This window comes from Rhizophagus irregularis, chromosome 11 (assembly GCF_026210795.1).
Source record: "Rhizophagus irregularis chromosome 11, complete sequence".
NCBI lineage: Eukaryota > Fungi > Glomeromycota > Glomeromycetes > Glomerales > Glomeraceae > Rhizophagus > Rhizophagus irregularis.
The window spans coordinates 4,615,985-4,633,583 of NC_089439.1; the positions used below are offsets into that span (position 1 = coordinate 4,615,985).

General features: G+C 27.6%; 3 protein-coding genes across 3 annotated transcripts; all 3 read right to left on the minus strand.

Annotated features, from left to right (window-relative positions):
* Window positions 1–5,913: 5,913 nt before the first annotated feature.
* OCT59_003481 (uncharacterized protein) lies at window positions 5,914–6,267 on the minus strand (the record flags this gene model as incomplete). The annotated part of the gene is made up of 3 exons (XM_066145642.1): window positions 5,914–6,035; window positions 6,116–6,173; window positions 6,247–6,267. The coding sequence occupies 3 exons, from the start codon at window positions 6,265–6,267 to the stop codon at window positions 5,914–5,916; spliced, it is 201 nt and encodes a 66-aa protein (XP_065996342.1).
* Window positions 6,268–11,785: 5,518 nt separating this feature from the next.
* Window positions 11,786–12,409, minus strand: OCT59_003482 (uncharacterized protein; the record flags this gene model as incomplete). The annotated part of the gene is made up of 4 exons (XM_025332990.2): window positions 11,786–12,024; window positions 12,108–12,133; window positions 12,206–12,315; window positions 12,389–12,409. The coding sequence occupies 4 exons, from the start codon at window positions 12,407–12,409 to the stop codon at window positions 11,786–11,788; spliced, it is 396 nt and encodes a 131-aa protein (XP_025164355.1).
* Window positions 12,410–15,443: 3,034 nt separating this feature from the next.
* OCT59_003483 (uncharacterized protein) lies at window positions 15,444–16,860 on the minus strand (the record flags this gene model as incomplete). Its single annotated transcript, XM_025308652.2, has 2 exons — window positions 15,444–16,349; window positions 16,432–16,860. The coding sequence occupies 2 exons, from the start codon at window positions 16,858–16,860 to the stop codon at window positions 15,444–15,446; spliced, it is 1,335 nt and encodes a 444-aa protein (XP_025164356.2).
* Window positions 16,861–17,599: the final 739 nt, after the last annotated feature.

The following is a 17,599-nucleotide window of genomic DNA, read 5'->3' on the forward strand; positions in this document are numbered from 1 at the left end:
AAATACACCATCCTTACCAACATTCCTAAATTTTGTAACAAGGAATTACAATTTCAAGTCACCCCTGACAAATCAATAATGATTAAAACAGCGTCACGGGCCTCATCTAATCGAATTCTTGGAATTTATATTAATGCATTTAATTCACATACACCGACGCTAAAAAAGATCAAAAAAATAATTAGTCATTTCGCGTATACAATGCGCTTCAAAAAGATAACTCATGACCACCTTATTTATATCATTAACAAAGTATTATTACCCAAATTAGAGTATATTAATCAATTTACTATTTTTACAAGGTCACAATGTGACCTTTTATTAGCCCCTGTTAAAAAACTTTTTAAACAACATTTAAAATTACCAATTTCTACACATAATAATATTATTCATAACAAATTATTTCCTTCTATTAATAGTTTTTTTTATAACCAATTTTATTCACATATATCAATTGTTAATGTTATTTTTAACACCCCTATGTTCTCCACTATTGGTTTACAAAAAATTTTGAATACACAATATGAATTTTGGATTCCCAATTTCCCGACGTCTAAGGACTTAGTCAACCCTATTTCGTCAAATTATCAATCCCTTTTGACTCGACAATTACGTTTATTCAACACGTTTCATATAACTTTTTTACCACACTGTAATACGAGTATCACTGGTGGTGGTAATTCTATAGTTTCATATTTTAATTTATTTAATTCTCTTGATTCTTTATCCACTAAAGACCTTCAAAGTTTACGGAAAAAACGTATAATGTTTATGGATCAATTAACATCCCTTGATGGCTATTTTCTAAGTACTTGGAAAGACGTTAAAAAACAAAACCCTAAGGCCAATTTCAAAGGTCCTACGCCCAAGTGGTTTCAAAATCTTGAAAAATTTAACATTTTGGTGAACGATAGTTCACGTCGCCTCTTACGAGATTTAATGGTTTCACCCCCGGCCAGATTTGATTCTATGTCTCCTTCTATACGAAAAGCATGTAAATATCGTCCCAAAAATGAATGGACTATTTCCTGGGACGCAGTACACCAGTGTGAACTGTATGGCAAGACGATTGAACAACAAAATGACTTATACGGTACCAGCCTCACTTATCGAACACATTACCTTCCTGAGGTTAACGCTGATACTAGAGTCAACTTGACACCCAAAAAAGTAACCCCTATTCTACGACCTTGTACAGGTCACTGTGGTCATAGTGTACCTTTTAGTGGCGATTTACGCCCAAAATGTGTTATTGTTTCTTTAACATCACATTTAATTCTTTTTAATGTTCACGCAAAATCTTTTATACCTAATAGACCTTTTATAAAATTAGATAAATCTTTTATTTTCCCAACTACATCTTTACACACCCTTCGTACTCAAGCTTTTACATATAACAAACATAGATTAATTGTACCTAACGTTTTACCCCCAACGATTCCTATTCTATCCTCTTTGGACTCATACTTAGAGGAGAATTTCTTGTTATTTACTAATAATTCAATCAATTTAAATTTAAATATCTCTTCCTCCCTCTTTATTAAAAATATTTTTGTAGGAAATAGAGATTTAATTATTCAACTTTTAGAAATAGCTAAACAATTTTTATTTCAAAAAAAATTTATTTTTTACACTGATGGTTCTTTTTCCCCTATAGATGTTAATTCTTCTACTCAAACTCAAATGGGTTTTGCTTGGATCGAGATTACTGATGCAACTCCTGATTCTGGACCTCCTCCACCATCTTACAAAGGCGCTTTATCTTTTAATCCGTCTTCTACTAAAGCGGAAGTGTACGCACTTTTAACAGCTATTATTGCTGTTCCAGATGAGAGTGAATTGGATATTTTCACAGACTCGTTGAACGTCATTCATACCTTCCATGCTGTTACAAACAAATTAACTTCCATTAGAAGAAAACTGAAATGCAATAACCATTTAGCGTGGCGTTTGATTGACACGTTAATTATGAAAAAATCCTTGATCGTCCACCTACACAAAGTCAAAGCTCACTCCAATGATTTTTGGAATGATATGGCCGATAGCTTAGCTAATTGTGCACGTCAACTTGCACCTTACGAGATTAATCCTGCAACTTTACCGGGTTCTTTAATGACCCCTATTTGGGCCTCTATTGCACCAATTGACCGCGACATTAGAAAATTCTGTCATAATCTTACAGATACTTACACTTTTAGTCAATTTTTGGGTAATTCTTCACTTTCACCCATTTTCGATAGATTTCCCTTGTCCTCAATACATTGGCCTCTAACTAGAGCGTGGTTACAATTTAATCCCACGTCCGATGTATGTAGTTCTACCAAATCATCACACAACGCTTTTAAAATTAAAGCACTTAATCATATTCTTCCTTGTGGTGACGTCCTTACCAAACATTATCCTGATTTTTATCCTGACAATCATATACCTTGTCCGGTTTGTAACAACCATCAAGATACTAATGAACATTTGGGAATTTGTTCGAAACTTTTACCTATAATCAATACTACCCTATTAGAACATAAAGTCATATTACAACATCTTCTTGAGAAGCATACTTCCTCTAATCCTATCTTTATTAAACAATCCATCGATCGATTTGATCTCCTATTACCGATCTCGGAGTCAAATTCTTTCACTCATCCAATATATTTAATTATACACCAACTTGTTTCACAAGACTTTTATAATTTAGTACGATCTTTCACCTTTAATGACAAACTTACTCGTTTAATTATATGGGAATTCTTAACCTCATTTCACGAACGAATCTACCAACAAATATGGCCTAAACATTGTTCTCTGTTGAAATTGTGGGAACTGCGTAATGGAATTACGCCCAAACGCAAACGCGATTTTCGTAAGAAAAAACCTTTGAAGTCACGTGATCATAAAACATCACAACCTATTACTCGCTCTAGAGTTGCCTCTACTTCTCATAACAGATCACAAAATCTTTCTCAACCCAGAGTTAGGACGAACTTTTTACCCCCGGATGGTATTTCTCGCCGATCACTTCATCCTTGGATTTCCTCGGCCCCGTCTACTCGCCCTTCTCACTTACCGCAAGTACCGATGTGGTTGATTTTGTGCACTTGTAATTTTTTACACTCTGGTGGATGGTTATCTTCTGTCCGGCACCCTAGTAGTTTTGAGTTAGATATAGATAATTTTTCTTCTTCATGTAATTTTAATTTTAATTTTTTTAGTTCTTCTTTTGCATTTGATAGTCCGTTTTAGACTCCAGGTTATGCTTGATTGTTCTATAGAATAATGGGCAAGACGACCCCTTCAGGCTTCTCCTGAGAGGTTGGGTAAATCACTAGCTTAGAATTTATTGATCTTTTAGACCATGTTTATTCCTATTTAGCGTTCGACCCCAGTCGAGTCTATATCTTAAAAATAAAAATAAAAATAAAAATAAAAATAAAAAGTATACACCCTATAAAAAATCTATGTACGGAAATGATACGTTTTGTATACATTTTATACGTGGTTTTTTAAATTCCGTATCACAATTCCGTATATTTCATAAGTAATTTATTTTTGAAGATTTTTTAAAAAATTAATGTATACGGAATGAAAATTGTGTATACGGAATTTATACTGAATTTTTAAACTTAATAATTATCATTATTCCGTATTTCCATTCCGTATACTTTCCGTACCATAACATGTGACCACGTGATTGTTTATTGTTATGATCTGTGATACGTTTTTTATTTATTTAGATCACCGATCTTTTTTTTATTATCTTTTATCCCACTTCTTTTTATTCCACTTCGTGCTTTTGTTTTAAAAAAAAATATTTTTTTTTCTTATAGATTCCACTTCATTCCCTCTTTTTATAATATTTTTTTTATATCACTTCGTCCCCTTTGGTTTTTTTTTAAAAAAAATTTTTCTCATTTATTTCCATCTCGTTGTTTTTGTCTTCCCCCTTTTTAGAAGTGTTTTAAAAAAAATTTTTTTTATAATAATTTTTATTTTTTTATTTTTTTTTTTTGTAGGATTTTTTGGTTTCCCTCTTTTTTTTTTAGGGTGGTTTGATTTCTTTTCTTGTAGGACGACGTGTAGGACGCTAGGACTTCTTCCTTTTTTATGACACTGAGCTTCTTTTTCATAGGAACGTTGCCTCTTGGAAACCCAGACTTTCTGTATGTATTAAATAGAGGGAGTTAATATATTAATTAGAAATGTAGTAACATTTCTTCTTTTTTTTAGGTTTCCGGACTTTTGGAGACTTAGACGAGCCTGGGATACTGTAGGTACTATATAGGAAGGAGTTTGAGTAAAAGTAATTAATATTCTTTTAATACATTTTTTTTATTTTGTTTTTCAGGTCGTTAGACTCTTGGAAAGTGGAAACTTGGACGAACCTGGACTTAGATCTAATTAATATAAGGGAAGTTAGGCTTTTAAATTTGGGTTTTCATTTGTATCAAAGAAATATATTATTATTTCTTTTTTGTATATTTTTGTAAGAACAGCTTTTTTCTTAGGACTACTTCAAATATCTTATAGATACGTTGGTATGCATGGTATTTTTATTTTAATAAAGATTTTTGGGAGGGAATGGACTTTTCATATTTGTATTTTACTTTATTTGTATTTTATTTAATAAAGTACTAGTGTAAATTCAGTGACTAAATCATTATAAATTTGCGACTAAACCATGTAAATTCAGTAACCAAATCAGTGTAAATTCCGTGATAAAATCGTGCAAATGATACGTTTTTGTGATACGGAATTGTGCATTTTTCCGTATCCTCTCATTATACGTTATTTCTAAGGAAAAAAAATCTTATAAAAACTTTATAAAAAACGTATCCAGTTTTTTTATAGGGACAGTATATTGAAAATTAAAAATTCAATGTTCGTGATTCATAATGTACATAATAAATCAACCATTTTATAATTTTATATCACTTTGGTGAAATATTTTATAAATAAAAATTAGTTAATAAATAGCAAAATTGCAATCATTTTTATCAATGAATCTAGTTATCATTCAAAGGATAAATGAGATATAATAAATTGAAAGCTTTTTTTTTCTTTTGTGTCGTAAACTTGCATTTAATTTATTGTAATTTTAATTTACATATTATTATAGATATAATTTCTATAATAAAATTAGCTTAGATTAAATAATAAAATGAATAAAAGAAAAATATGCATTTTTTTGCGTAGGTTATAAATAATACCATGCAAATAGCATATGAAATAAAATATTATAAATCGAATAAAAATAGGAACGAGTTATATAAAATACATCATACATGGAAATCTACGAATACGAATATTAAAAGATTTAGATTACTTTAAATCAAAAACTTTAAAATAAATTTTCGATAACGACGAAAATATATTGGAAGGTGGTTAGTAGTATACTAGTATATAAGGGATTTTTTTAAAAATATTATTAAAAAATAAAAATGAAATAAAAATGAAATAATTTGTATAACAAATTTGAAATAAGAGAATGAATAATTTTGAAAATTAGAAACATATCGATATATAATCGATGATTATGATAGATTAAAAAGAAGAGTTAAAAAATAAAAAGTGAAAATAAAATATAGTATATATTGTTAATATTACTAACCACTCTTCAAGTTCGTTAATTTGGATTTTTTTTTGAATAAAAAATAAGGAAAGGAAAAAAAGAGTGTAAGAAAAAATAAAAAGTATAATAATTTATATAATAAATTGAAATCAAATAATAAGTAATTAACATTATGGAATAGTTAGTGTTAATAAATATTTAAAGTTAGGATAGAGTAAGCGGATTAAGATTGGGAAATTAGGAAAAGATAGTAGATAGAGTAGATAAAAGGAGCTTAAAAATAATAAATAAAATGGGAATAATTTGCGGTGTAACTTATGATATAAAAGAAGGAAAACATCATAATATCAAACAATCGGTTTCATCTCGTCCGGACACCGATTAATAGTTGGAGCTTTACTATTCGTATCAACTGTATCAACTGGGATCGTTTTGATAGAATTAACATAAAAGTTTATGATTTCTTGCCCTGTAAAAAAAAAAATGATTAATATAAAGCACTTTTACGAAACAAAAATAGGTAACATTATCATTATATCATATATTTACATTTCTCAAACTTATCCGATAATTTATTGGATAACTTCCATTTCCTGTAACTATATTTCTAAAAATATAACAGTAAAAATTAATAAAGATTATAAAATAAAATATCATTTTTTTAATAGTAATTAATTTACCGTTACCACGGGATTCAACATTTTATGATAGTTTAGCATCAGTACTAGAGTTTGTAAATAAAGGATAAGAAAGTTTGCTTCTCAAGGGTAGCAACTGAAGTTAATTCTCCTCTCTTTTATATAAAAATAACTGCATCATTTTATTATAAATAAAGAATTATTTATTATATTAGAAAATAATCAATACATTAGAATAAAGTCCGACACCCTAGCCTATTTTGATTGTTTTTAATTTCAGTTCTTCCTTTTTATTTATTTTTTTTGATTGTAGAATTATAAAACCGTTATGTTAATTAATTTACTTTGCTATGGTTGACAAAATTCTTTCTTGTACACGTTTTTAATTTACCAAGAAATTATTTCGGCCGTTAGTACATTCCAATAACGTTATTATTATCACTAATAAAGAATAAAGTTAATTGCTTTATGTTGGCTTTGATTTGATTATTTTAACAATAAATTAGCTAAATTAAAGATAAATACAAACTCAATATCAATATTTTTAAATCGTGAGAATCTATTTTGTACGCTAAACATGATTTATTTTTCCGGAAATTTTCTCTTTCTATTGCAAAGGGACCATATGTCTTCATTTAAGAACGTCTGGCTGTTTTCGTAATTTATAAATATTTTATAAAACAGAAAGTAAGAGGAATAATCAACTTTATGATCATCATGAAAAATTTCCCCAAATATTTCAAATATTTGAATGATCAACAACTCTGCATGCAGGTTATTGATTTTGCTTTGTTAAATTCAGCTTATAACCGGAGTTTCTAAAAAAAAAGAAACTCCTTCTAGAAAATAAATATTCTAGAAACGTTCTGGAATAAAATTAGTTAAAAGCCGGGATTTTTTCTCTTCCCTGTTATATTCAAACTACCGTCACGTATTACTAAAAAGAGTATAGTACGGAATTTCTTTCATGGGTATCCATTTTAGTTTGTTCCTAAACAATTAAAATTTTCTTTATTAAATTATTACAATATATCATTTGTTTATTTTTATCTACTGAATCCAGAATCCAGACGTTATACTATTAATTCATCACGATAAGTTCTATTGTGTATATTTGCTTTGTTAATTCAAACTTATAACCGGAGTTTCTAAAAAAAAAAGAAACTCCTCCTAGAAAAATAAATATTCTAGAAATGTTCTGGAATAAAATTAGTTAAAAGCCGGGATTTTTTCTCTTCCCTGTTATATTCAAACTACCGTCACGTATTACTAAAAAGAATATAGTACGGAATTTCTTTCAAGAGTATCCATTTTAGTTAGTTCCTAAACAATTAAAATTTTCTTTATTAAATTATTACAATATATCATTTATTTATTTACTATTAAGATTTTTATCTACTTGAATAGACGTTATGCTATTAATTAATCACGATAAGTTCTATTATGTATTTATATTATTGAAAAAAATACTGCGCATGATATATGCGTCTATTGTATTTAATATTTTCTAAAAAGTTTGTAAAAAAATAAATGTAAAAAAATTATTAAGTTAACAGAATTAATTATATATCAGATTTTTAACGTTATAAAATTTGGATGCTATTGCCTAACAAATGATTCATCGAGGAGGCGACCTCAGTTATGGACTGACTAAAAAATTTAGTATATCAAATATATGTTTCTTTAACGCTACATGGTACATTCAACAAACTTTGAAAATAGATAAAAAGAGTGACCGGAAAATGCCTGTATGATTTTTATACAACGATTTTCATTATTTCATATAATTTCTCATCATAATAAAAAGAACTAGGTTATATAATATACACATATACCACACAATAAGGAAGAATTTTTATCATTTTAATTAAATACTTATTATTTTTTTCTTTAAATGTATAAACTCTTTATTGAATTACAAAAAAAAAAATTAAACGTTTGGTTAAAAATTAATTCAGTAAGGAGAGAAATGAGAAATGAGAAATGAAGTAGAAAGTTAAGGTAGTAGGATAAAGAAATTATTTTGAAATGTAACGAAGGACTACATAATAATTTTGGTAAAAGCAGTAGAGAAATAAAAAGAACATAATCAAATTATTGGTTTATTCTCATCTGGAATAAATGACATACTTTTCGACATACTTTTCCTCTTACAGTATAAACATTCACTTTCATCTGGAATGATATTAATGATATTCCACTCATATAGATATTCATTTCCATCTGAAATATTATCCAACTTCTCATTTAGACATCCAGGGATAGCAAGATTAGTAGTTGAAATATTATAAATATTATACGTAAATTGATGTCTTGTTTTGTAAAGGGAATAATGATAAACAATTTTGAGAAACTGGCAAACTGTAAAAGATGTAAATAATTTAATCTTTTTTTTTTTATGAAAATCAAAACTAAGTAAAACTACTGTATATTTACTTTCATCACATTTTTTACTGGACACGTTGAGCATCCTTTTTATTCCGGAACCACTCTGTAAAAAATAAACTTAAAATAAATGAAACAATAAAATTAAAATTTTTAATAAATCTGACATAATTTACCACAGTACGTAATTTCTTCAACATTTTTATGAGAGAGAAAAATTGATCGTAAGATTTTAGAAATTGATTACATAACTTTCTGGGAACAGCGTTACTTATATATTAAATTGCCTCATAATACTATAAATAAAAGAATAAATTATATTACGCTTCCTTTAGGAAAAAAAAATAAACAAAGCCCGATACCTCTTTTGATTGTGTTTTGAACTTTGATTTCTTCCACTTTGATTATAGTTTTAATCTCGGTAAATATCTACCGTTAACCGTTTATAACAGTTTGATAACTTTGATTGATTTTAATTTGAGTGACTCTGTTTATTATGATTAACGAAATTCTTTTTGCACATGTTTTTACTAACTAGGTTACCAAAGTCCGTCCTATATTTATCCAAGAAATTATATCAGCCGGTACATTTCTATGTATGGTTTTTATTTGATTATTTTAGCGGAAAAAAAATTGTATAACAGGTGGAAAAAAAAATCGAAATTGAATGTTATGTAAGAACTAAGAGCATGTGCTATGCATAAATTTTTTTCCGGTAGTTTTTCCCTTTATATTGCATAGAGCTTATTATTTCTTATTTAGAAGTGTTATGTTCCGTATCTATTTTACAATATTTAAGCTTCCCTTATTTTTCGTTTCTTAATTGTCATCTTGCCTTGCATAAACTTTAGGTTTTTTTTTAACGGAAAAGAAAAAGAGTCAGTGATTTGCATGATTGATAAAATGATCTTACCTAATGATTAAAATGATTGGCGCTCTTACATCATGCAGTCCATCAACTCCGTTATCGCATTGTTCATTAAGTTAAAAAAAGATGTCCATTTAAAATCGGAATTTCTTAACGTTATCCTATGACAATTGAAACTAGCTAAAATGGGATTTCGTCTGAAAGAAAGATAAATATTCTAGAAAATGTTGACGGATAGAGAAAATGGAATATGCATCGGACATTTTTGATAATATTTAAGCGATAACTGAAAGCCTATTAGGCTTCTTTTTTTTTCTTTTTATATTTAAACAATTGTTACTTTGTACTATTTATTTTCGGCAAGAAATTTCATTGATCCTAAGCATAATAACACGAATCATTCATTTTAATTTTTCTGTTTTTGATTGTACCGTTTGTACGTAGTAATAATTTATTATAACATGACTTAGTTATCCACTTTAACGTATGAAATAGATTTATTACATGATCATGGAAGAAAGAGTTACGTAGACTGTAAATCATATTTATATACTGTACATATATTGTATTTATAATATTAATTTTAATGTATCAACAAATAATTCTGTAAGGTACTAGATGATGATCTTATTCTTAAAAAATCTTTTTACATTTATTTCATTGTGACCTTATCTTTTATCATATCTTTTACGATTACGTTATTATATTAACGTCATACTAAAAATGTTGACAGAATTTAAATTTTTATTTAATTGTCTCAAATCCCTTTGGTATTGATGAATAATAATATCCAGTCTATTAGTTATTATACAGGGAGAGAAATTGGCATTTAATAGAATAATTTATAGGTCATTACAGGTCAGGTAGAGAATTGAAATAATATTTTAAAAATGATAAAATGTGTAAATAAAGATAATGGTAACCTTTTAAATATTAAAATTATAAAGTATTTATAAAGATTTGTCTGAAAAGATAAAACTTTACGAATATTATTTTATTATAAAAGGCTACTTACTACTCATTCGATTATTTAAATCACGTGATAAGATCAAAATCGATTTCACGTGACTAAATACGTTTAACGTAAGGTTAAAATTCTCAGATAGGTAAGGTCCTAACGATGCTAAGTATGGGTAAAAAGATTTTTCCGATTAAGGTAAGGTTGTCAGTTATAATGCATTCCATTTTCATCTAAATTATTAAGGTCCTTTCTTTAAAAAAAAATTTTATCCAAGAAATTATGGCGTCCGTGGCAGTCAATATATTTCTATTCGGAAAGTTTTTTAATGCATGAATATTTTATTTCAAAATAAATTAATAAATAAATAAATCTACTCCATATAAAAATATTCAATAGTCTTATTTAAAATATTTTTAATGTTTTTTTTTTCAATTAAAAAGTCTCAATTGCCTTATTATAATAACCAAATCTTTATAAATATAATTCCTACCATGAATAAAATGGTTATATTAAGTAAAATTTCTCATCTAAATTAGAATAATTTTTTTTAAAGTAATCTCTCAAATTTTCAAATTCGCGTATTTTAAAATCATCATAAATTCTTCTGTATCCCTATAAAAAAATTCTGGAAAAAACTGACACGTGATCATTTTTCTGAAAAATTTTTTATAGGTATCTGGATCTTTTGTTATACCATAAAGTTGCATAATATGAAAATTAACATATTTACGGTATTCACTCTAAATTATCGCAATAATGTAATGTTTGTTTTGTTTTCACAGATAATTTTATCTATTTCGGAATTGCCTTCTTTCATAAATCGACCAGGATTAGATTTCTTACATCATGCATATCCAGTATTTGCCTCTTTACAATCAGAAATATGCCAAAGTTTTCAATTTGTTCTCTCAATTCTTTAGAAATAATCTTTTTATTCTATCCTTCGCTTTAAGATCATCCATTATAACAACATATATAACTTGATTTTATAATTCTGTCAAAAATAATATTATACATACGTACGATGCGACAACGATACGATAAAAGAAAACTTACGAACAAATCCAAAACTTATTTAAATCTGGAGTTTATTTCCGTTGATTGTTAGTATTTTGTAACACAAACATGTTTACATTAAATCTGATTGTATAATTTTTATTATATAAATTTCTAAGAGAAATTCATACAGTTTATTACTGATTTATCGAAAATTTAATCATGGAAAGTGCACAAATTAACTCGTAAATTCTTTTTTTTTTTAAAAAAAAATTAAATTATTTTAAAGTTATTTGCAAAAATTATTTATATAATCTTATATATGAAAATTTGCAGATATATCTTTATCGGCTAAATATCGATAGAAAAAATTATTCCGAAGAATTTGTCTGACCACTATAATTATGAATCATAAGATCACGATTCGTGCTATGGCATGGATATGAATCAGCAATAGATACAGTATAATAAGTTTGGCCACTGGTGAAAAGAAAATTACCCATAGGAACAATATACTTTTGCACAGTTCCGGGTTCTTCTTCAATTCTATATTTTCCTGGAGATTTTCTTTTCAAGTTCCAAAAATTTGGTCTATTTTTGGGACAGTATACTAATCAAAGAAGTAATACAGATTATTAAATTGATATTCAAATTCATTTTTTTTTTTTTGAAATGTAATAATAATTTACTTACGTTGTGGATCGAGATGATTCTTCCAACTGAATTAATAAATTATTAAAAAAAGATCAAATTTTTTTAAAAACAAATATTATTTATTATATTAAACTTACTGGTGTGAAATTTGTTTTGGCGTAAATTGCGGCATTAATCCACTAATTCTTACAAACCGATCGTCAAGATGTCCCCACATCTTCATATGGTACCTGATACGCTTATTTTCCTATAAATGAAAAAAAAATATCTTAAAAAATAATTTCATCATTTTAAAATTAAAGAAATAAGTAATAACGTACTTCATCATTAAAAAGCGGCATTTTTATTATATTATTTAGAAAAAGGAATTAAAAACAGCCAGTGGGAAGCAAAACAAATGGTTTTGTTTATGATGTATGTAAAATTCTATTCAAAATATTTATTCTTGAACGTTTTTTTTCGTTTAACCGTTTAATTACAACGTCATTAATTTAAAAGGTTAATAGTCAAGGGGTTTTGTATCTGTTTTCCTCTTTATTACATTGAAATAAAATTTGAAACAACGTTTCATACAGTTTTATTTATACTTTCTAGTAGTGATGTGCATTGGAAGCTTCCAATGACTTTTTTATTGTGGAATTGAAAAGGTTCCAATGCACATCACTGCCTTTTAGTAACTAGTTGTCTTTTCATTTTAAATTTACTTATTTGATTATACTGCTATGGACAGATCGGCAAAATTTCGCAGATTCAATTCCGAAAATCCCCCTTTTTTTTGTAAATCACTTTGTTAAAAAATTTTTCTTGTAAGAACTGTTTATTAGTGCGACAACTCATGGACTATTTTATTTACATGTTTTATATTGTATGTTAGCCAGACAGGGTCTGTTTTATGTGTTTGTTCATTTGTTTAAAAATTACTTTATTTATTTATTTTTATTTCTATTTTAGTATTACTCTTTTTACACCTTTTTTTTAAAAAAAGTTAAACCACTCATCACTCAATGACATTATCAGTCATTACAGACGAAAACAATTATTCTATCAATAACCATCCAAATATATTAGCTCATCAGCTCAGCAGCTCATTCATGATAAACTGAAGAAATATCGCGAAAGTATATGATTTTCTAGGATTACAAGATGTAAATTATCATGCTCTGTCGATTAAAATTTTTATTTAAAGTATTAATAATAAAGAAGGCTTAATTTAATGAGCTTATTAAAAATATCACAATAATATCGGAGTATTCTTCCTCATCTATATATTCTAAATATTAACCTTTCAAATTTTTGTATACTTCTGACCATCACAGCAAATGAATCACGTAGCGAAAACTTCTTTCTTTAATAGTTCTAAGTAACGTACTTCATCATTAAATAGCGTTATTTATTGTAGTATTTAGTAAAAAGACAAAATGAACGTTTTGTTATTAGAGTTGTATGCAAAATTTTCAAGACTACAAAACGTATTTATTTTATTCTTGGACGTTTTTCGTTTAACCTAGCGGTTGAAGGTTTTTAATGCTTTCTTATTAAAATGAGTTGCTTGATTGCAAAAAGATTGTGCAGAGAATTCTTACAACGAAAAACCAAAAATAGATATACAATAAACAACGTTTACACTTTTGTCTTTTTTGATTGTCAAAATTGAAACAATCAAAATTTACGTGATCAACAAACAAAATTTTTCTTGTAGGAGCAGTTTTATTAGTACAATAACTCAGATTATTTTTTAAAAAAATTTTATTCTATTTTAATCCCTCTTAACTTTGATTTGACTTTAAGTTTTATATCATAGCTTGACCGAGTGGCTGTGTTTAATTTAGTTTTAATTTTTTTTTTAATTTTATTTAATTCTATGACCAATTAAGTAGTTAGAATTGAAAGATATAGAAAGAATGAAATTAAAGATTAAGCTAAGCCACTTATTATTCGCCGTTCATCATTAGATTGTCGATACTGTTGATAGAATATCCGGACTTTTTCGTCATCGAAGTCCATCTTACCGAAACCCATTTCGCCGAAGCAATTTCGCTGAAGAATGTTTCACCGAAGTGCCATTTCGCTGAAATACCATTTCCCCGAATGGCCATTTTGCCGAAGGATATTTCGCTGAAACCATTTGGGCGAAGGGATATTTTGCCGAAGATATGGAATTCTTTTTCTTTTTCAGAAGACAAACGGATTATTTACACATTGTAAGTCGGTCGCGTTTATTTAATTTATTTTTTTTAATTAAAGAAAAGTTAATTTTATTTGGTCTTATAGTAAGTTCAAAAAAAGATAACAAATTCGTCGTACTCATCAATTTCCGAAATTTAATTTTCTTTGTATCGAATTGTTAATGATTAAGGAAATATGTTAATCACTAACATTTTCGGTGAGGTGTCCTTTGACGAAATGGTCGATTCAGATTCGGTGAGATGTTCTTCAATGAAATGCCCATTCGGTGAAATATCTCTTTGGCAAAACTTCCCTTTGGCAAGATGAATTCAGTGAGATGGGTTTCGACGAAATGGACCTTGGCGAAATGTACCGTAACCGTCGATAGGTATCACAGAAGAAAAATACTAGTTCCGTCTATCGATAACTATTTAAAGGGTGCTAACTCATTTATGATAGACTAAAAATTTTCCCAAATGTACAGTTGGTAGTAATATGTAACTTTAATATACTATGTGGTCATAATAAGTTAGTATGGAACCTTTCAAAAAAAAAAAATAGATTTTTTCGTAACCTAACCCTAACCCTAACCTAATCCTGACCATATTTCTCTAACATACGTATTATGTAAAAAATTTATGATTTACATACTACAAACGTGCTATAAGTTTTGGCATATCCATCCGAACCTGTATTAATTTAGTAATTAATACTACATAAAAAAGAATTCATACAAAAATTATTGAATTAAAAGAAAATTAACTTTCCGAGTCAATAAAATAGACGTAATTCTTTCTTTTTAATTCAATACAATATACCAAAAGATAGTTAATGCATAAATCATTTGTGAATATAACAATCAATGTAATATTTTAATTTCCATTCAAAATTCTATGACGTAATACCATAAAATTTGTCAAAACTTCAACAACCTAACCATCTCAATGCAAATATGTGTCATTAACTCATTCAAGAACCAATTTTAATTGATTTGTATCAATAAAGAAATGAAAATAATATATGATGGTATAAATATTGAATTCACTCAATATAAAAACATTTGTCTATTATAATTGTAAACTGAAAATAAGTAAAGCATAAATTTTGGTAATAAAAAAAATTGAAAGATTCCTTCAACAAATAAACAAGTTCTCAGAATACTTAGTAGAAACAAGAGAAACAAAATTATGCATGTTAAATGACATTTCGCTATTTCATATTCCTTTGAATTTCTTTGATTTGGGAAGATTTGGAAAGATCGATAAAACTCATCATACGACTAGAATAAATTGCTCCAGGATGAAGTCTTGTTTCTGAAAAAGATTCTTGAGGAATAATTATATCTACATCTGCATTATCTGCATCAATAAATTCCTTATCTATTTTTATATCTTCATTACTAATAAAATTTGTTTTTTTCAAAAACAATTTCTTAGATGGTTTTTCGTAATCATCATGGAACTGCCAATTTCTAATTATTTTAAGTATTTCTTTTGATGTAGATCTTTTATCTGGATTTGCATCAAGACATTGGGTTACCAAATCAATATAACATTTTGGCGTTCCTTTAGCTACTTTTGGTCTCAACCCATTACATATTTCTAATGCTAGCTTTTCATCATGTGGTATATTTCCATAAAGTGGTTTTCCGGTTGACACCTCTACCATAATAATACCAAAACTATAAATATCACTTGCGAAAGTGTATGGTTTTCCATTTAATATTTCAGGTGCCATATAAGGAAGAACTTCACATACAGATGTAGAATTAGAGAAACTTGAATTATCAGATAAATGTTGTGCAAGTCCTAAATCGGTAATTTTTGTATCAATCAAATCGTCATAATAAAATTGAAGTATATTCCCACTATGAATATTTTTATGAATATAATTTCTATCGTGAATAAATTTGAGATTAGCTATAATATTAATTAAGATTTCTAATTTATCGGTCCATTTTAAGTTACAATGATTTTTTTTAAGATAATCTCTTAGATTTCCATGAGTTGCATATTCTAAAACCATCATAAATTCTTTTGTATCTGGATCTTTTGTTATACCATAAAGTTGCGTAATATGAAAATTGGTATAATTACATTCATTATGTATTCTTATCTAAATAAAAAAAAAATTCGCTCATTATAAATATTTTTTACAAATTTAAATTATTTTGAAAATAATAAAGTTACCTACTGACCTCATTGATGAAAGCTTTCATATCTGAATTTTTAAGTTTTTTAAGCGCAACGCTAATAGGACCAATACGAGCCATTTCTTTATCATATTTTGGCGCACCTTCTCTCCATGTAGCTGAGTAAATTATAGAAAACTCACCTTCCCCAATAGGTTTAATATTAACAAACTTATCAAACGGTATCCATTCTAAATTATCATAATAATGTAATGTTTGTTTTTGACTTTTATGGATAAATTCATCTATTGCAGTATTTCCACTTGTTTTTCCTTCTCTTAAAAATCGACCAGGATCACATTTCTTACACCACGCATATCCAGTATTTGCCTCCTTACAATCAGAACATATGCCAAAGTTTTCTATTTGTTCTCTTAAATCTTTCGAAAAGATAGCTTTAAATTTATCTTTGATATTAAGGCTGTTACCACTCATTTTACTCACGCAATCTACGATAAACTGAAAGCAAAGGAGGACTCAACTTGGCTCAACTTGTTTAAACTAAATAGGGTTTGCCTTAACGGAATATTGCTTTGAGTGTGACCGTTAATTAGCTAAATTTGATAGTTTTTGTAGCATGGCCGTGTCAATACAGAATGTAATATTTAATCATGTGATATGATTAATAATGGTTAAATGATTAAATATAAAAATCTAAGCAAAAGTTTTTACCTATGTAACTATAGGTACCGCCAGAATTGCCAAATTGAAATCACGGGCATCACTCAATATGGATTTTACCATTTAAATATTAACAAATCATCGAGACCAGCATTATAAATTTACGGATTACAAATTATCTACGGCATACCAGAAAAAAATATTTACTTTGTGTAATTTTTATATTTTTGACATTAAATAATTACGGTGAGATCCCCCTATTCCCTCTGTCATCAATTTACAGAGTTGCCACATCGAACGGGCATTCCCATGGTCGAACGAACGAGTAAACGAACGAACGAACAAATAAACGAACAGCATAATTATCAAACAACATAAACAACGAACAACATACAACAACATTCTTGGTTCACGAAATAAATAGCGTTAGTAATATAAAACGTCGAATGAAATAAAATAAAATTTAACTTCTCTAAATTTTCCCCAAATTATATCCACTTTTACCTTTAATTTTAAACTTCGATAGCTCTCGCTACGAATTATTACTTTCCAA